The sequence below is a fragment of the Spermophilus citellus genome (genome assembly GCF_964194105.1).
Source record: "Spermophilus citellus genome assembly, chromosome: 9".
NCBI lineage: Eukaryota > Metazoa > Chordata > Mammalia > Rodentia > Sciuridae > Spermophilus > Spermophilus citellus.
Genome location: NC_138191.1, coordinates 21,701,084 through 21,718,778, shown reverse-complemented (window position 1 = coordinate 21,718,778; position 17,695 = coordinate 21,701,084). Strand labels below are relative to the sequence as shown.

The window sequence follows — 17,695 nt, the reverse complement described above, 5'->3', positions numbered from 1 at the left end:
TGATTTCCACAGAGCATTCAACAAATTTTCCTCTCCGTCTTTTCTACCTTGGTCCAAACCACTGTCATCTCTCGATGTGTTGCAGTTCTAGGTTTCTATAAATATAGAAGATATTTATCTACATAGGAAAAAAACAATTCAAAGTCAGACTCAATTTATCCTCCTTTCCTCTCCCACCACAGATTACTTCGGCCACTAGATGTATGTGGGTTCCCCTTCCCACATCAACCAGTCAAATCTGCAGTGGGCATCTCCAAATTTAATCCAATTCAGATGTCAATAACAAGTCCCAGGTGGTCTTACCGGTTCTTCTGACCTACCAGCTACCAATCAAGGGTCCCACGACCCCTGCCAGTTTCTTACAGAAATTGGAGAAACAAGCATGTTTATTGGTTTATTATAAAGGATTTTACAAAAAAGATTCTGATGAAGAGGTGCAAAGGAGAAGATATGGGGCATGGAGCTTCCAGTCCTCTCTGGGTGTACCACCCTCTAAGAACTTCCAAGGTCTCCGAATCCTTGTGGTAACAGCCCACCCGGAACAGAGGGATCTCCTAAGATAAAGGACAAGGCAACAAGGCACAGTCAGTGTCTATGTTTGCGTGGGTAATTCTGTTGCGACTTTGTAGCATAGAACACCTAATCAAAACCTTTGTTACCATATATGGGAGACAAAGGCCCTAACATCTAAAGGAAACTAACCAAGGTTATATCAGGCAATGTCCCAGCTGAGCTCAGGGCTCAGCCTTTGGATGCAAATCTGCTGAGCCAGTGTTGGCACTGATGCATGCTTTCTACTGGAAGCCTTGGTCTCCTGTCTCTCTCTGGGAGAATCCCGAAACACGGCGTTCTTTGGGGTTTTATGGAGACCTGTTGTCACCGACCGACACATAGACACCAGTGTAAAAAGGTGACTTTTTATAGCACCTAGCATGGCTGCTCATGATACACGCTGTATGTGACTGGACACAAATAGTGTGATCCAGTGTGATAGGTGGAGTGGCAGACCCAGCAAGGCCTGTCTGTGCAGATTCTCCCTGGCCTCTGTGTAGCATTCCATTCTCCTGGGTATGGGGCAGGACCCCTTCAGAAAGGGGGGTATTATCTATGTTTAGAGAGTTTCTTTATGGCCAGTTCCAAACACTAAGGCAGTAAGACCAGAGTTCATATGATCTGTCTTGGGGAAGAGAGATTTTAGTATGTATGGCTGTCTCAGGGAGGGAGTCAGAACTAGAGACCATGGATGACCACAGAGTATGCACAGCAGAACACCTCACTTTCCACCTGGCTTCCCTGGTTCTCCCCGGACTCCACACCCCCTACCATCCTTCTCAACAGAGCAATCAGAGTCACAACCGTCAGGTCTAAAACACCTCCCAGACCTTCTCGAAACTTCTCACTGTGCTCGATTGAAATCCAGATTCCTCACATGGCTGACAAGGCTTTCTGTGACGCGGCCTCTCATTTCCTACCACTCTCCTCCATGAGCACCTCCAGCCACGTTAGCACTCTGTTTCTCTCATCAGACACACACTGCCTGAGGGCTTGGTGAGGTCCTGGGTAAGGCTGGACTGGGGTCTTCCTGTGGCTCCCTTGTCTTTGTCACTTGGGTCTCAGCTCAGTTACCACTTTCTCAGTGGCACCTTCTCTGAGCCCTCCAGCGGAACCTGTGCTTCTTCTAACCACCCCACCGCGTCATTCACTTGATCCTGCACTCATCTCAAGCTTGTTGTCTTCTTCCCCATAAAAGGAGGAACCTTGTAAGTCGGTTCATGGCCATAAACCAGCACCGAGCATGGCTGCTCATGACACACGCTGTATTTGCTGAATGAAGGGGGGGCCCCCGCAGTGTGTGCTGGCTATGCTACAGACAGCTCACCCACCCCAGCGAGAGTCACAGGATGAATCAGAAAGGGAAGCTGCCCTCAGGGGTCTTGAGTTCTCTTGGGAAAGATAACACTTCTAGATAGATAGAAACAAGTTCTTGGCTCCAGAGCTGGACGCAGTGACATCCCTCACTGTAGGAACTCAAGCAGCTCTGGTTAGGAGGTGGTAAACTGAACACTGAATGATGGGCCCTTGGAATTTTCTATTTCATTCAGTGTTCTCTCTGTTCTGCTCTGGGAAACAAAGTTGACATCTGACTGCTTAACTAACTTCCCTTTCCAATGTGTGTTGGCATAGCGATTGATTTTTAATACTCCGGGTTTATGGATTTAGGCTGGATTCATTTGATCAATTTGATCAATTAAATGTATCTATGGGCAAAAAAATGCATGATTATATATAAAAGGGTAATACCAGTTTTAGATAATAAATTAGTTTATTTAACTGAAATATAAAATTTCACTGTAGTTCTCTGCCTGAGAATCAATTTGTGGTCGAGGCATGTGGCAGACACACTGTGGGTAGATATTTATTGAACAACTATTCTTCCTTTCTTCTCTCAAACAGAGCCCTTATTTTGTGTAGGGGCAACTCATGAACTGTGGCAATCTGATTTTCCTTTGTCAGTGTGTTAGACCAGGATGCAAGAAAAGACCACTGACTCCAATTAAAATCAAATTAAAGCAAGCTTATTATTTCGACCGGCTGGGCTGCCTCTCCCTCCCAAAACGGGGGGAACAAGACAGCCCCGAGGCTTCTTTGTGGCCCAGTTTTATAGCCCAAAAAGTTACACAAAGAGGGGTTACAGATAACAACACTCTGAGAAGCATAACACAAGTTTACATTTTTGCTGGCCCCTGCATCAGAATTTATGGAGATCTTAGAGACTCAGAGAGGGTCGTTATCTGGCCAGGGAAGGCCAGAATTTATGAGGCGTCACTAAGGTTTAGGAAAGGGTTGTTATCTGGTCAGGGAAAACCGGATATGGGTGAGTTCAGGGCACGGGCAGGCATTCCAAGTAGGTTCAGAATTTGCAGTAATTTATAGTAAAGCCGAAATTATCTTTTCATGGTTTTATGGCGAGATGCCCAATTTTAAGAAAAGATCAGGTTGGGTCTATCAAGTGTCTGGTCTAAGGTGGGCATCTGACCATTTTTCTAGCCCAAAAGGGGGATTCTACTGGGCAGCATTCTAGGAAAGAGTTTTCTCCCTCATAAAAATGTGAGGAGAATTTCCTTCCTTTCCCTTCTTCATACAACAACCTCTGAGGATGTGATGTCTGGAGTTGTGGCAGCCACACTGTAATTAAGAGGTTGACAATCTTGGTGATAAAAGCCAATAATAGGCATAACATGACAGAGAGCAAACACAGAAAGAACTTGGCTCCTTGATGACATAATTGTGCTGCTCGACTAAATTTGAAACTACCTACCTTTGAACTTTATGTTAAAGATCTAATAAATGACCACATGTTTTAAGCTATTGTTTATCAGATATTTTGTTCCTTATGGCCAAAGGCATTTTAAGAGATACAATCTAGACAGGGAAAGATGTTTACCCAATTTCAACAAAAATAGATGATGTGAAGATTATCAAGATTTCATCTAGGAATCCATTAGCGTAGGTCACTGTTAAAAAATAATAACTTTATCTGAGTTCTGGAATATCTGAACAATCCACATGATATCTGTGCTAAATATTTCCTCCTTTTCACTCCAGATGCAGCTTCTTCATCATGAGGCTTGGCTAATTCAGACTGCATCAAAGGCCTTCCTTGCTCTCTGGCTTCTGGTTGGATTTGGCCATTGGGAGGCATCAGCAGGATGGAGGAGGGTGGGGAGTACCACATAAATCTCTGGCTTCTTTCTTGTGTGATTACTTAGGCTGACTGCGTCAGGTGACTGAAGGTCACAGGCTCTAGTCAGGCAGCCCTCAGCACCTGAGTCTGGCTTCCACAGTTCTAGGAGCTGGTAGCCCCAGGGTTCCACACTTGCCTTGTGGTTTCCCACACCCTGCCTGCTTCTTTGTAAAGTGCCAATTTTTTTTTCATGCCAGGAGCCTGACTGATACAATGGTGTGAAAGAAATCACTGCAGCTGTGGAAGCTTGGTCCAGTCTGAGATGTGGTGAGATCGTGTGGAGTTATTCACAGTTTAAATAAAGGATATCTGCTATCATTAAAGGAAGACAGACCACATAAATGTCATGTCTCAAAAGTGAAACAAAGTGTCATAGCTCAGAGAAAACACTTGGCCCAGGAAGACCAAGAAATCAGAGGCGGCTACCTGGAAAAGATGGCTTCTAGGGTGAGGATGGACAGGATTTTAAAGAGAGATGGTTAAGAGTATGCCAAAGACAGGAAAAAGTGTGAGTCAATTCTGAAGGAGGGAAGGCTCAGGAGGAGTTTCTGAAAAATTAGCGCTGGAAGGGATCTCAGGTCTCTATTTAGTGCTACTTTTCCCTCCTCCTTCACAGATGAGTAAACTTGAAGCAGAGATTTGGCTAAGGTCAAACAGTAGGTAAATAGCTTGCGAGGGCTCAACTCAGGTTGGCAGACTTTGAGGCTAGTTCCCAAACCACTTTCTACCTCCACTCCCACCCTAGGTGATCTGCTGACTTGTCGGGGTCTTCCAGAAAACTGCAACCTCCTGATGAGAAGGGCCTCTTAATTTCTTCATCTTTGAACCCCCAAAGCTAGCACAATTTCCACCTGACACAAAAATCGTCGTCATCCTCAGCTACTAAATATTAAGAAGCATCAATCCTCTGCCAGGCACTATGCAGATGCTGTTTCTGTTGTACTCTTCACAGTATCTGGGGAATATAGGTATAAGCGTCTTTGCTTTTAGCTCAGGATGGATGCTTGATTCAGAGAGGCTATCTCATTTGCCTGATGGCGCACAGCAGGGCTCTCTTTGACCTTCTATCAACGGGACTCCTAAAGTGTGCTTTCACGGGCTTTCAGTTAACATTTTTTTGAGGAAATGAAGGAATAAAGCAACACTGAGTCAATGTAAGTTGTAACAACAAGCCACTCCAAAGGCGCCGCCACCTCAGGCCGCTCGGGACTCGGCTGGGTCTGGTAATCTAGGCACGCCGCCGGCTACTCGGTGGCGCCCCACTCGGGCTCCGCCCCCATCTCCGCCGGGTTGACCAGCCACGCCCCCCACCTCGAGGAGTTCGGTTACTTGGTGCCCGAGTTTTCCTTGGCTCCCCCCACGGGGCGGAGGGCCTCTCCCAGCTCCGCGACCCGCAGTCCGACTCCACTCCCCAGCCCCTCCCCACTGGCCCTCCCTCACTCTCCAAACTTCTTTTTTCCACCCTCTCTCAACTTCAGTCATTCTATTGCCCGCCTCCTCCACTCCCACCAACCAATCATCGGCCCTCATTCCCGCCGAGGATCCGCCCCCTTCCCGCCGGGGGCCAATCCCCGGCGCGAGAGTAGAGTGCTGGGCTCGTTCCCAAGCGCCCGGTCGGTGACGGCAGCGCGCCGGGCGCCGCGCGGTGGGAGGGGGCGGGGCTCTGGTGGAGGGATGGGCGAGGGCGGGGGGAGGGGAAGAAGGAGGAGGAGGTTGCGGCGGGTTTGAAAGCGGCAGTTTCCTGGCAGCTCCGGCAGGCGTTGGTCTCCGCGCTCCGGCTCCGCAGCGGCCGCGGTCGATCCGGCGACGGTTCTACGCGCGCTTCTGCGCGCCCCCGACGGATTTTTCCCGTTCCGGCTCTTCCCTCCCCGGCCTCCCCGCCCCCCTGCCTCAGCCTTTCCCGCCGCTCGGGCGCCAAGCCCGGGGGCCAGCCGACGGCAGTGACCCCGCCCGAAACCCCTGCTGGAACCGCCCGGGGACCATTCCCGTTTCCTTTCTTCAGCCTCACCCGCGGTGGCCCTTGCAGAGCCCGGCCAGCCCCGGGGAGCGTGGCCAGGCGGGGCGTCCGGGGGGCGTCTCGGGGTTCGGAGCGGCCGGACCCTCGGCGGGCTGTGGTCTAGGGGGGCCGGAGCGGCGAGGCCCCCCTGGCCGGGCTGCGTGGGCCGCTCGGGGCCCCGGGCTGAGAAGGGGCCGGAGCGGCGCGCCCCGGCCGCCCGCGCGGGGTCTCCCCCATGGTGCAGCGGGGTTCGGGATGTCGAAGACGCTGAAGAAGAAGAAGCACTGGCTCAGCAAGGTGCAGGAGTGCGCGGTGTCCTGGGCCGGGCCCCCGGGCGACTTCGGCGCCGAGATCCGGGGAGGCGCCGAGCGCGGCGAGTTCCCCTACCTGGGGCGGCTCCGCGAGGAGCCCGGCGGGGGCACCTGCTGCGTCGTCTCGGGCAAGGCGCCCAGCCCCGGGGATGTGCTGCTGGAGGTGAACGGGACGCCTGTCAGTGGGCTCACCAACCGGGACACCCTGGCTGTCATCCGCCACTTCCGCGAGCCCATCCGTCTCAAGACGGTGAAGCCAGGTACCGGGCCCTGCCTGTCCGTCGCGGGGTAGGGGGTGGTCCTGGAGAAGCGGCAACCCCCACCACTTCTCATCCCGGGTGCTCTGAGACCTCTGGGGTGTGCCTGACCCCTGGCGAGGGGGAGGGGTGTCGCTGGTGATTCCCATTTTGCCCGTAGGAAAACTGAGCTCTGGTTTGGCTGGGCTGCTCTGCGAGCTGTCACCAAATTGCAACGGGCAGCTGGGTTTCCTAAATTCGTAATCTGTTTCCCAACGCAGACAAGAGTTTTTGACTACAGAATGCCAGCCCTTTGCGGCTGTCTTTGTGAAAAAGAGCCTTAAGATTGACCCCCCCCCCCCCGTGTGTGTGTGTGTGTGTGTGTGTGTGAAATCTTGTACATCTTCCAACAGGGAAAAAGGTCTTTACTATTGGAGACAGTTGGTGCCAAGGTTACCACTTAGAATACCTGGGAGGGTTTAGCTGTTTTCAGTGTTTCTTGCACACCAGCAGATGTCTCGGAGCTGACAGCCAAACTCTGTCAGTCCAAGTGGTTCAGGTGTCTGGGTACCGGCAAGGGTATGCAATATGTTCTATGTGGCAGTGGTCTACTCTTGCGGGGAGCTGGTGAATAGAGTCAGGGTTTTGAAGGAAAATCTAAGTGCCTAGCTATGTAAATGCTGTTGTAAAGCTTTTGATTTTACAGAATTTGTTGAAGCGGTAGGTAAAAAGATCCCCTGTTGCTGTGGTGTCTTTATGTTAGTAAAATCTGCAGCAAAGCACGTTACCTTTATAGCCTACTTGCCAGTTTCAAACCATTGATCAGACTGCGTACAGTGAGATCTGGTAGTATGTAGTAGTCTCATGAATTTATTGTTGAGAATGTTGTTGTTTCAGCATTGGTAGAATGTGGTTCTGTCATTTGAGATGTCTGTAGGTGAATTATGGTTACAACGTTATTAGAAATCAGACTGTTTGATTGAATGTGTTCTATTAATATATAGTGTAAAAAATAACAATGAGCTATCTAATAGTGCCATGGTCTAGATATCAGTTCATCCCTTCATTGCAAAATTCGAGAAAATTCTGCATAAGAATTTAACATGCTGTCTCCCTCACATTTTTTTTTTCATTCTCAGCAGCTAACTTTGGAAATATCTTTAAAAGTCCTTGAGCTTTACATGAACTGATTGTTTGTGATGCAGTATACATATGTGTATTGTGGGTATGTATACACACACACTCACATAGACCTACAATCTTAAGATTTTCTTCATATAGCCTATTCTGTCATATTCATTTTAAGTTAAAGGGATTATGTGAAGTTTTGTTAATATTTTTTAGAACTCTGGCTGACTTTAAACAGCCTTTAGTTTTCAAGTTGTACGATTCTTTCTTAGCCCTAACTTCTAAAGCCATATGTGAAGGGTACAGAAGAGACTTATGGGGTTGTAATTCAGCCAGTAGGCACGTCTGTAATATACAAAGTACTATATAGGCAGCATTTACTAGCTAGGTGCCATTTACTTCAGATCCCATGAGTCAGTGAATCAAGAGAACATCTGCATCATTGCTTTGTTTTGATTAGTTGGGACATGGCTAAGAGTATAATTCTCATGTAAAAAACAGTCTTAAAGTTGATGAGGAAGGAAGCTGGTGTATTCCAAATGATGTTGATTCTTTTAGAAGACTAAAGAGATAGCTCTTTAATTAGCATTAGTCTTGTTTGTATGTTATTCATTTTTCAACCTTTACATGAAATTTAAGAAGATATTTCAAGGTTTAGAGTGTGTGCAGTGGTGTTAATTGTGTTGAGTAAACACAGTGGTGTTGTGTTGAGTTTGGGTGCCCCAAACTGAAGTTACCATTTTTATAGTAATAAAATTTTGCCCCCTTGACAACCAAAGGCACTTTCCTATTTTAAATATTTAGCCAAAATGAAGGGAATAGCATATTAAATGGCTGCAGCATGTTTTATGATCATTAATAAGTCTGAATACTAATTTTTTTTATGACAGGCTCTGCATCATTAATTTCAAGTGGATTCCACTGTGTCTGTCACAGTGGAATCAATATGTCATCTGAAATTAATATTTTTGTTTCTAAGCAAGTTGTCATTTTAAAATTTTGATTTTTCATGTTAGGTATTATATTAACTGGCTTTGCTTAAAAATAAAATTTATTATGAAACAGATTTTTTGCAGGTTAAACACAAGACTTTAAATAAGAACTTGAGGAGGTTATTTGTAGAACTTTGATTTTCCTTAAAAACAGCATAAATATTATCTCCGGAGGTGGCAGAGATTCTATACTGTTGTTATTCATTTAGAAAAGGGTGAACATACAGAGTATAGAGATTTTAAAAAGAAATTTCCTCTGCTCACTTTTTCCCTTTAAACTTTGTAAAATGGATTTTTCAATTTCATAAGGTGTTGTAGAGTGCACTTCCCACTCTGTCTCTTATCTCAACTGGTAACTCTTTGTTAAACTGTATTCACAACATGTCATTTAGAAGCTAGCATATTGTAAGAATGAAATGTAACTATTTCTGTAAGATGTAATATTCATGGGGAATGATCTCATATTGGCTTCTGACAAAGTTCATGGCAGAAAGATGAACTGGATGGTATAGGACGTGGCTGCTACAGCATTGATTCTTCCTCTCTTTATTCCTTTCATCTAGTCAGAGAGTGCAGCCAGAGCCTTACCATCAACCAAATCATTTAATAAGGGTTCTCTCTAGCAGTCAGTGCCTCAGGTTTTGATTTAGAGCTTTTTTTCCTTCTTTTTAAAAATTTTGTTATAATCTATAAGGGGTAAGTGAAAAATAGCTCTTTAAAATTTGGTTCCTAATCTAAGACTTTTCCTGGGAGAATTGGGGAATTTCTTATTGTTTTAGTGTTAATACAGAACTCAACATCAGGACTTTTCCTGCTTCTAGAAGAATCTTTAGTGCCTTCTATTCATTGGCAAAAGTTATCACCTGTTTCTTAGTTATGACCCTGTGTGTTTATTTTTCTTCCAAGAAAAAAGTTGTCACTTGAATTTGAACTTTGTATTTTTCCAGTAGTAAAGGAAGTTGAACTTTGGACCTTTGCTGAAATTGTTTCATGATATAGTCCTGTGGCCAGGATTAGTTAATTTGATTTTCTTTTTGAAAAAAAAATTAGTTGTAGAAGGACACAATAATTTTATTTATTTTTTATGTGGTGCTGAGTATCGAACCATTGCCTTACACTTGCTAGGCAAGTGCTCTATCATTGAGCCACAACCCCAGCCCAGTTAATTTGATTATACTTCAGTGTATATAATTAAACCAGTTTCTGTCTTCATTAATGAGACAAGTTAATTTTGTTCCAAAATGGTGAACATTCAGAGTTTTATCCACACAAATATTTGCTTCTTAGTGCACCTTTAAATACATATTTCTGTAGTTGTAAATTATTTAGTTTATTCCAAAGGTTGTTAAGTAGTGATACAGTCAGTACATGGTGTCATCCTCTAGTGCCTCGTGCACACTCTGCATTTAATTCCCCTAACTCTAGTCTTTTTTTTTCTTTTTTTTAGAGAGAGAGAGAGAGAGAGAGAGAGAGAGAGAGAGATATTTTTAAATATTTATTTTTCAGTTTTCGGTGGGCACAACATCTGTATTTTATTTTTATGTGGTGCCGAGGATCGAACCCAGCGCCCTACGCGTGCCAGGCGAGCGTGTTACCGCTTGAGCCACATCCCCAGCCCTAACTCTAGTCTTACATCTAGGGATGCACCACAGGGAAAAATGGTATAGTTTGTTTAAATAAAAACGAATTTGAAAGAGAACTTGTACAATGTTAATTAGATAAAGGTAAAAGTCTTAATCACTGATGCTGGGACATCTGGTTTCTAAGGGGATTGTGTTAAAATTAACTCCTTCCTATAAATACATTCCCCATTGGTGAAGAAACATTACTAAATATCTTAAATTAAGAAATGTTTATAATATGCAAATAATGAAAACTCTCTGCCTTTCTTTTCTTAACTCTTGGATCTTTTTGTTAGTTTTTTTGTTTGTTTGTTTGTTTAGTGTGTAATTTAGGATTTTCATCAGTTGTTTTTGGTGGTTGTATCTTTTGAAGAAGAGTAAGAGAAATGACAGTTAATTGCTAGCCTCCTGTATGCAATGTAACAAATTACATTTGCCTTTCTTTAAACAACTGAAACTAGAGAATTGGTGAAGTAGCTCCTTTGTTAGTGAAAACAAGATCAAATTTTGATAAACTTTAAATGTGAAACTTTCCTGCTTTTCCAGCTCTTGGTAGCAATTTGTTGTTGTTGTTCTAAGAGTTTTAATAACTCAGGGGTTTAAAGTTCAGGACTCTGTTCATTGATACCTTTAATCATGAGTAATGGGCTTATACCATACCACCAGAACTCTGATTTGCTTAGATTTTGATTTTTATTCCATTATAACATTCTTGTATTTAAACTTTTTTTTCTGTCCATCATATTGTAGGAATACTTACTATATTTAAACATATTAGGTATATTTAATTTTGTTCATTTTTTTTTTAGTATTATACTCTGGTTGCTTTATTAATCCTGCCCATACCTCCAAACTTCTTATAATTTAGACTGTAAATTTTATTTTCCTGGGTTGACTTTAAAAAGTTCTTTGATTACTTTAAGAAAAAAAATATTTATTTATTTAATGTGATGCTAAGGATCGAACCCAGTGCCTCATGCATGCGAGGCAAGCGCTCTGCCACCCAGCTACAACCCCAGCCCAAAGTTCTTTGATTACTTTCTATCTTAGTGGTATACACATTTAACATTTGGCCCTATCACTTTTCAGATGATTTAAAATTTTTTTTTCCGTTTATTGCTAAAACTGATTTTCATGCAACACAACTCTCTGTTCCTGGGGAATATACATTATTTTTTCTCTGAGGTCCTTAATACAACCTCTTGTGAGGGCTGGGGTTGTGGCTCAGCATTAGAGCGCTCACCTAGCACATTCGAGGCCCTGGGTTTGATCCTCAGCACCACATAAAAATAAATAAAACAAAGATATTGTGCCCAGCTACAACTAAAAAATAAATATTAAAAAAAATACAATGAGGGACAGATTTCAGTGGTTTTTAAAAATCTGGTCACTAATTTACATAAGTTGATGGTAAAACAAATCTAAATTTGTTTCACTATCTGACTAAATGAAGCCAGAGCCTAGTCTTCTTAGGTGAATAAACTGATACAGCGTTTTTACTATGTAACCCCCAAGTGCTTTGTAAATGTCCTGGTTATTCAGGGTTTCTGGAGTGTGTTATGGGAGAATTTCATCTTTGAACTATTTTAATAGTACCTACCAATTTTAAACTATAAATTTCAAAACCAGTTTCTGATGATTTAACATAGGATAAGTATTGTGGTATTAAAGATGAGAATTGTGCCATTTGTAATTATTTTTCATTCTCTTCTCATATTTTGTTTAAAGAAAATGTTTCTTGAAATATTATATTTTGATAGAATGGATACTCTGAATTTAAACCTGTTGCTGACCGTGGTTTTCAGTAGCTTGGAGCTTGGTGTTGTCAAGAGACTTGTTTTGGGGAGAAGAGAAGCAAATCCATTCCTTGTTCTTCTTTTTCTCTGAAGAATGAGAAGAATGAATATTATTCAGAATGATTTCCAAGAGAAGGTGCTTGCTTGACTTTATCAAGAGAGAATGAAAAGTTATACTATTGGCACATATTCATTCCCTCAGCACTGACTGATGCCACCCCCTCTGAGAGATGCTAGCACTGACCTAATATTGGGGACATAAAATGAGTTAGGAGCAGGGAGCTTAGCTTGTTGGTAGAATGCTTGCTTAATAGGTACCAGACCCTGTGTGTGATCCCCAGCACCACAGTAGCAACTGTGGTGATGAGTCAGAAATGGTCTCTGTTTTTAAGAGGTCATCTGCTTTGTGGGAGCTTAAGAACTCTTTGGTATCAAATACTTATAAGAAAGGTTTTATTCTTTTTACTTTTCTTACAGTATTTAAAACTCTAGTGGGGTACTGTGGTGCACACCTTAATCCCAGTGGCTAAGGAGGCTGAGAGGGAGGATCTCGAGTTCAAAGTCACCCTCAGCAAAGGCAATGTGCTAAGCAACTCAAGTGAGACCCTGTCTCTAAACAAAATACAAAGTAGGGCTGGGGATGTGGCTCAGTGGTAAAGCGCCCCTGAGTTCAATCTCCAATACCCCAAAACAAACAAAAACTCTAGGTAAGTTGTATGAATTTTGCTAAAAACTAGACTCATTAATTGGCTCTGTAGTGTGCTGTTCTAAAAATTGGTTGTGGAGTTATATCTTAGCAAGGATTTGGGTTCTCAAGTCTCCAAAAGAAGGAAATCAAATATATAAAATTATTTTTTCAAAACTTCTTAAGTTGCCCATAAAGTACAGCACTGGGACCTCTGTGTCACCCTTGTTGCAGTCAGATGCTGTTTTTTTTTTTTTTTTTCTTTTGATCAAATACCAGATGGAGTGATATGCTTTAATAAATAGGTATATTTCATTACAAATGTGTCTTTTAATTCTAAGAAATTATCTTAACTTGGGTGTGCATAATGAATTTGTGGAACTTACATGTGTAAGTGAGGTAAAAGATAGGTTTCATTCTTTTTTTATATCTTGGTAGGGTCTTACTACCTGCCCTTATTATCTGACTTGGCTGGTTGGAGGGAATTGTAAAGAATTTTGAACTTATCCTGGCCTTTAAAGATGGATGGGTTTTGGTAGAGTAGAATTGGGATCTTTTTCATAGTAGCTTGTAAGAAGCAGAGGAAGAGAAAAACAGAGGGCAAGAACGTTCAGTACAGAAAGGTCTACAGTGTGGTGTCTTTCCCCTCACCCTCCGCTTTCTTCCCCTCCCCCATCCCCGCCCCATATATATATTTTGCTGTACTGGGAATTAAACCTAGGGGTGCTGCACCACTACACTGAGCTACATCCCTGATTTTGAGACAGAGTCTCCTTACTAAATTGCCTAGGTGGCCTCGAACTTGTTATCCTTCCGCCTCAGCCTCTGAAGTAGCTGGATCATAGGCAAGTACCACTGCACCTGGCTTCAATAGTTTCTCGTGTGTGTGTGTGTGTGTGTGTGTGTGTGTGTGTGTGTGTGTGTGTAGAAAAGCTTTTATTTTGTACAAAAGCATAAAATCTACATTATAGAATAATTACAAAGTAGAGGGAAAATCATTAATTGTTTAAATGTATAGGTTGCTTCATTATGAATTCCCCTATAAGTTTTTTTTTTTAATTGGAACTTGAAATGTGTTTTCTTCTAGCAATAGTGCTGGTAAGGGGCTTAATGATCTTTTTGTCTTTAGCCTCATTTTCAACTCATAATGTAGTACTATGAGTATTTTTATTTAAGCCATTATGTAGCTAAAATATAGCCATTAGTACTATTCTTTTTGGTTAATAGGCTTATTTGAGTTGTTTTGGAACCCTGGTCAGTTTTATGGGGAAAGCCAATTTGCTAGTGTTGCAAAAAAGGACCTGAAAATATTTTTCAATCTTAACCTTAGTTTCTCCTTAGTTGTAGTCACAGCTGATTGGCTTGCAGTGACAAGAGTGGCATCATTATATTTCCTTTTCTCTGCTATTCAAATAATTTATCTTGATTGAGCCATTCAGTTCTTTCACAGTGGTTCTGAGAAGTAAGTCCCTCCACCATTTCAGTCATCCTGTGGCCAGGGCAGACGGGTTGAGGATGATAACTTGACTTATGATATATCTGAATACCCAGGAAAGGACAGATTACATGTATAAATTATTAATGTACTTTGTTTTATTAACACAACTAGAGATACTGTTTTAGAGACTCAGTAAGAAATACAAAGAGCTAAACTTTGCTGCTGTAGTTGAGTTTAGTTATTATTTTTTTTAAAGGGAGAGAGAGAATTTTAAAAAATATTTATTTCTTAGTTTTTGGTGGACACAACATCTTTATTTTATTTTTATGTGGTGCTGAGGATTGAACCCAGGGCCTCGTGCATACCAGGCGAGTGCACTACCACTTGAGCCACATCCCCAGCCCGAGTTTAGTGATTTTAAAAAACTATTAAGATCCAATTTGTTAATAGTTATGATCTGTTCTATTTAGTGGACTATCTTTTTATTTTCTCGAGTTTGTAATGTGAACAGTAATGGATCTACTTCATACTTTCTGGAATCTTAGCTTCTTTGCTATTGTTACAGTTTTTTTTTTCATTGAATTTTAAACACATAATTATTTTTCTTGCTTCAGGAAAGTTTGTGAGTGGCTACACTTTAGCTCTTTGTTCTGATTGGTAATTACATATGACTATGAAAAGTGGGATTTTACTGTACATGATATTTAAGAGAAGTAGTTTTATGAATGAAAATACAAGGGAGGAAAAAAATAAGCATTTGTTTATTAGCAAATGCTTATTTCTGAACTTACACAGAGTTAAGTTGAATTGTCTTTGTTTTTTTCTTCCAATTAAATAACTTTTAAAAATCCACTTTAATGGAATAGTTTTGGAATGATATTATTCTTTGGTAGGGTTATCTAGTTTGCAATAAGTATCTTGTATTGTACACCTCAACAGGAAAGTTAAAAAAAATCCTAATTCACATGCCTGTTGTGAGAATTCTACAGCAAGACAAATTTACTAAGGTTAATTTAGGTCAAGAAGAAATTTATTGACCTAAACATATGAAAATCCAGGCATAGATCAGAAACAGCTAAGTTCCTGTTCTCAAGTGATGGCTCTGTAGTCTCTGGAGTTGGCTTCTTTCTTGGCTAGACTTTTAGTGTAGCAGGAAAAATAGCTTTGAATTCTCAAATTGAACTGTTAAACCATCTCATCCTTTTTCTAATGTCCAAAACAGATTTCACACAGGATTTTGATAGACCTTATGTTACCTCTGGTACCAATTACTATGGAGAGAATGCACTGGGATACCATGATTGGCCAGGCCTGAGTGACATGTCCATTCTTGCGGCTGGGTGTAGATAGCCTAGGGTGATTAATAACTATAGCAGAACCCCAGGAAACAAGTGAGGGGCAGTTCCTCAAAGGATGGGTTGCTAACATGACAACACTCCAGAAATGGCTGCTCTTAAAACATTTAATTTCTCCTACTTTGAAGCCAATAGCAGTACATGGTAGTCATAAAACTATTATTATTATTATTATTTTGGTACCGGGGGATTGAACCCAGGAGCACTTAACCACTGAGCCACATCACTAGCTCTTTTTTTTTTTTTTTTTTTTTTTTGGTACCAGGGATTGAACTCGGAGGTACTTGACCACTGAACCACATCCCTAACACTTTTTTGTATTTTATTTAGAGACAGAGTCTCACTGAGTGTTTTAGGGCTTCACTAAGTTGCCAAGGCTGACTTTGAACTTGCGATCCTCCTGCCTCAGCCTCCCAAGCAGCTGGGATTATGGGCATGCTCCACCATGCCCAGTAAAACTATCATTTAAAAAATAAAAACAGATATATTTTGTAGACAAAAAGTGAGGCATTGGTTTTGTCAATTATTTTACTCAAATGTAATATTTGGTATATTTAATATAAAAACTGTTTTTATATATAAAAAAACTAAGATATAAAAGTTGAGCTGATGTGATAGTACATACTTGTAATAACAACTGACCAGGGAAACTGAGGCAGCAGGACTGCAAGTTTAAGGCCAGTCTCAGCAACTTTGGCCCTAAGCAACTTAGCAAGATCTTGCCTCAAAATACAAAAATAAAAAGGACTGGGGAAAAGTGGTAAAGTGTCACTAGGTTCAATCTCCAGAAACCCCTAGACCCTACAACAGTATTTGAGATGTTGATACCTTGAGGTACCCAGAAGAACTCCCTGTAACTTTTCTTTTTTTTAAACAGTAATGGAGATTCTCTGCATCAATGCTGCTTGCTCTTAGGTAGATGGAATACTTTGGAGGATCATTTCATTACCTTGGCATTGAGAAAATGATTATTAGTCTACTTTAGCAATGAAGTTTTTAAAATAATATTATTCTACCATTTTGAAAATGAAATTCTAAACTAATTGCTTCCTAGTGTGTTTTGCTTTTAAACAATACTCTTTTTAAATATAAATTGAGACAGCATCATTATTGTATTATTTCTAATGATACCTTTTAACTATGATCTCATAGAAGTTATGCCTAAAGGAACTACCTCACTGACTCCTAAACTTGGACACGTTACTTAGGCGTGGTGTAATATGGAACCTGTTGAATCACCAAAATAATTATTTGGCTGACATTGCAGGAAAAACTCTGACTCCTTTTGTTTTTTTCTGTCTTTTCTGGGGGAACAGAGGTACTTGGAGTAGGGATGGAGAGTTAAGAAGAGGGGTTGATGCTCCGAATATCATTTTATGTTAGTTTCTTATTCTAACTATTGTATTAATGTCTTTAGCTTTGGTACTTTCAAAACAATGCTTTTAATATCAACCTTTAGTTTATGTATAACATTCACACTAGGAGTTTTGCCAGCTGTTGTCCAATAGTGAATATTAAATGTTGGTAGGTTATTGGTAAATACACTTATACAGTTATTGTACATAAAAATGGTCATCAGTAGAATTGGGTATGATTTGCCAGTAAGAATAATAACAGAGACTTTGAGTTTTTTAAGTTCGTTGATGCCTTCTTGGGATGTCTTGACCATATTTGGAAAATTACTGCTTCTACTGCAAATGCCTGTAATAACTAGAGGTATCCAATATTCCCCATATTGATTAAGCAAGCTATGAAATTGTTAAAATAATGTAGTCTTCCATACCTCTGTTCACAGAACTGTATCTTAATCCATCTCAGTAGCTTTTGCCAGAACACTTTGTCAAAATGTTATTCTTTTTAGTTAAGGATACTATTTACCAACTTCAGTAATTTGGATTTAGGATAGAATACACATTTGATTTTCTTTAAATAGAGTTAGATTTGCTAATTAGAGCTGTCATACTAATGTTGATGGGTGAAATAATAATTTACCCTCTCTTTGTTGGCAACCCCAAGTCTGACCATCTTGCTCTAAGTCTAAGGAATAGTCTAAGGAATATTCTGACTTGGGGACTTGTCAGGATACACTAGCTGTCATTTACTGAATAACAATCATGTGTCAAGGTATTGTCCAGTCTTTGGTTTAGAAGGATGTGTATGTTGGCATTTACATCTTTCTGTAAAGCAATTAGTCAGGTGTTATCTCCTTTTATATATGAGGAAACTGAGGGTCAGCACTAACGTGTCAGAGTTTACACAGGGAGGTATATGAACAGAAGCAACATTAAGGCTTTCTTTTTCATTTTTTTAATAGAATATTTGTCCATGATATCTGAAAAAAAAAATCAGTCTTCCTTTCTCTAGTAAAAGGAAAAACCCTACAATTTTGAA

The 17,695-nt window shown here is 41.2% G+C and overlaps 1 protein-coding gene across 3 annotated transcripts in view; it reads left to right on the top strand.

Annotated features, from left to right (window-relative positions):
* The first annotated feature begins 5,427 nt into the window (after positions 1 to 5,427).
* Positions 5,428 to 17,695, top strand: part of MAGI3 (membrane associated guanylate kinase, WW and PDZ domain containing 3) — a 225,741-nt gene continuing 213,473 nt past the window's right edge. For all 3 annotated transcript variants that reach the window (XM_081307115.1, XM_081307114.1, XM_081307116.1), the window contains exon 1: positions 5,428 to 6,312. In XM_081307115.1, the coding sequence (XP_081163241.1) occupies positions 5,997 to 6,312 (316 nt within the window). In that variant the 5' untranslated portion in view covers positions 5,428 to 5,996. The remainder of the gene's footprint in view (positions 6,313 to 17,695) is intronic.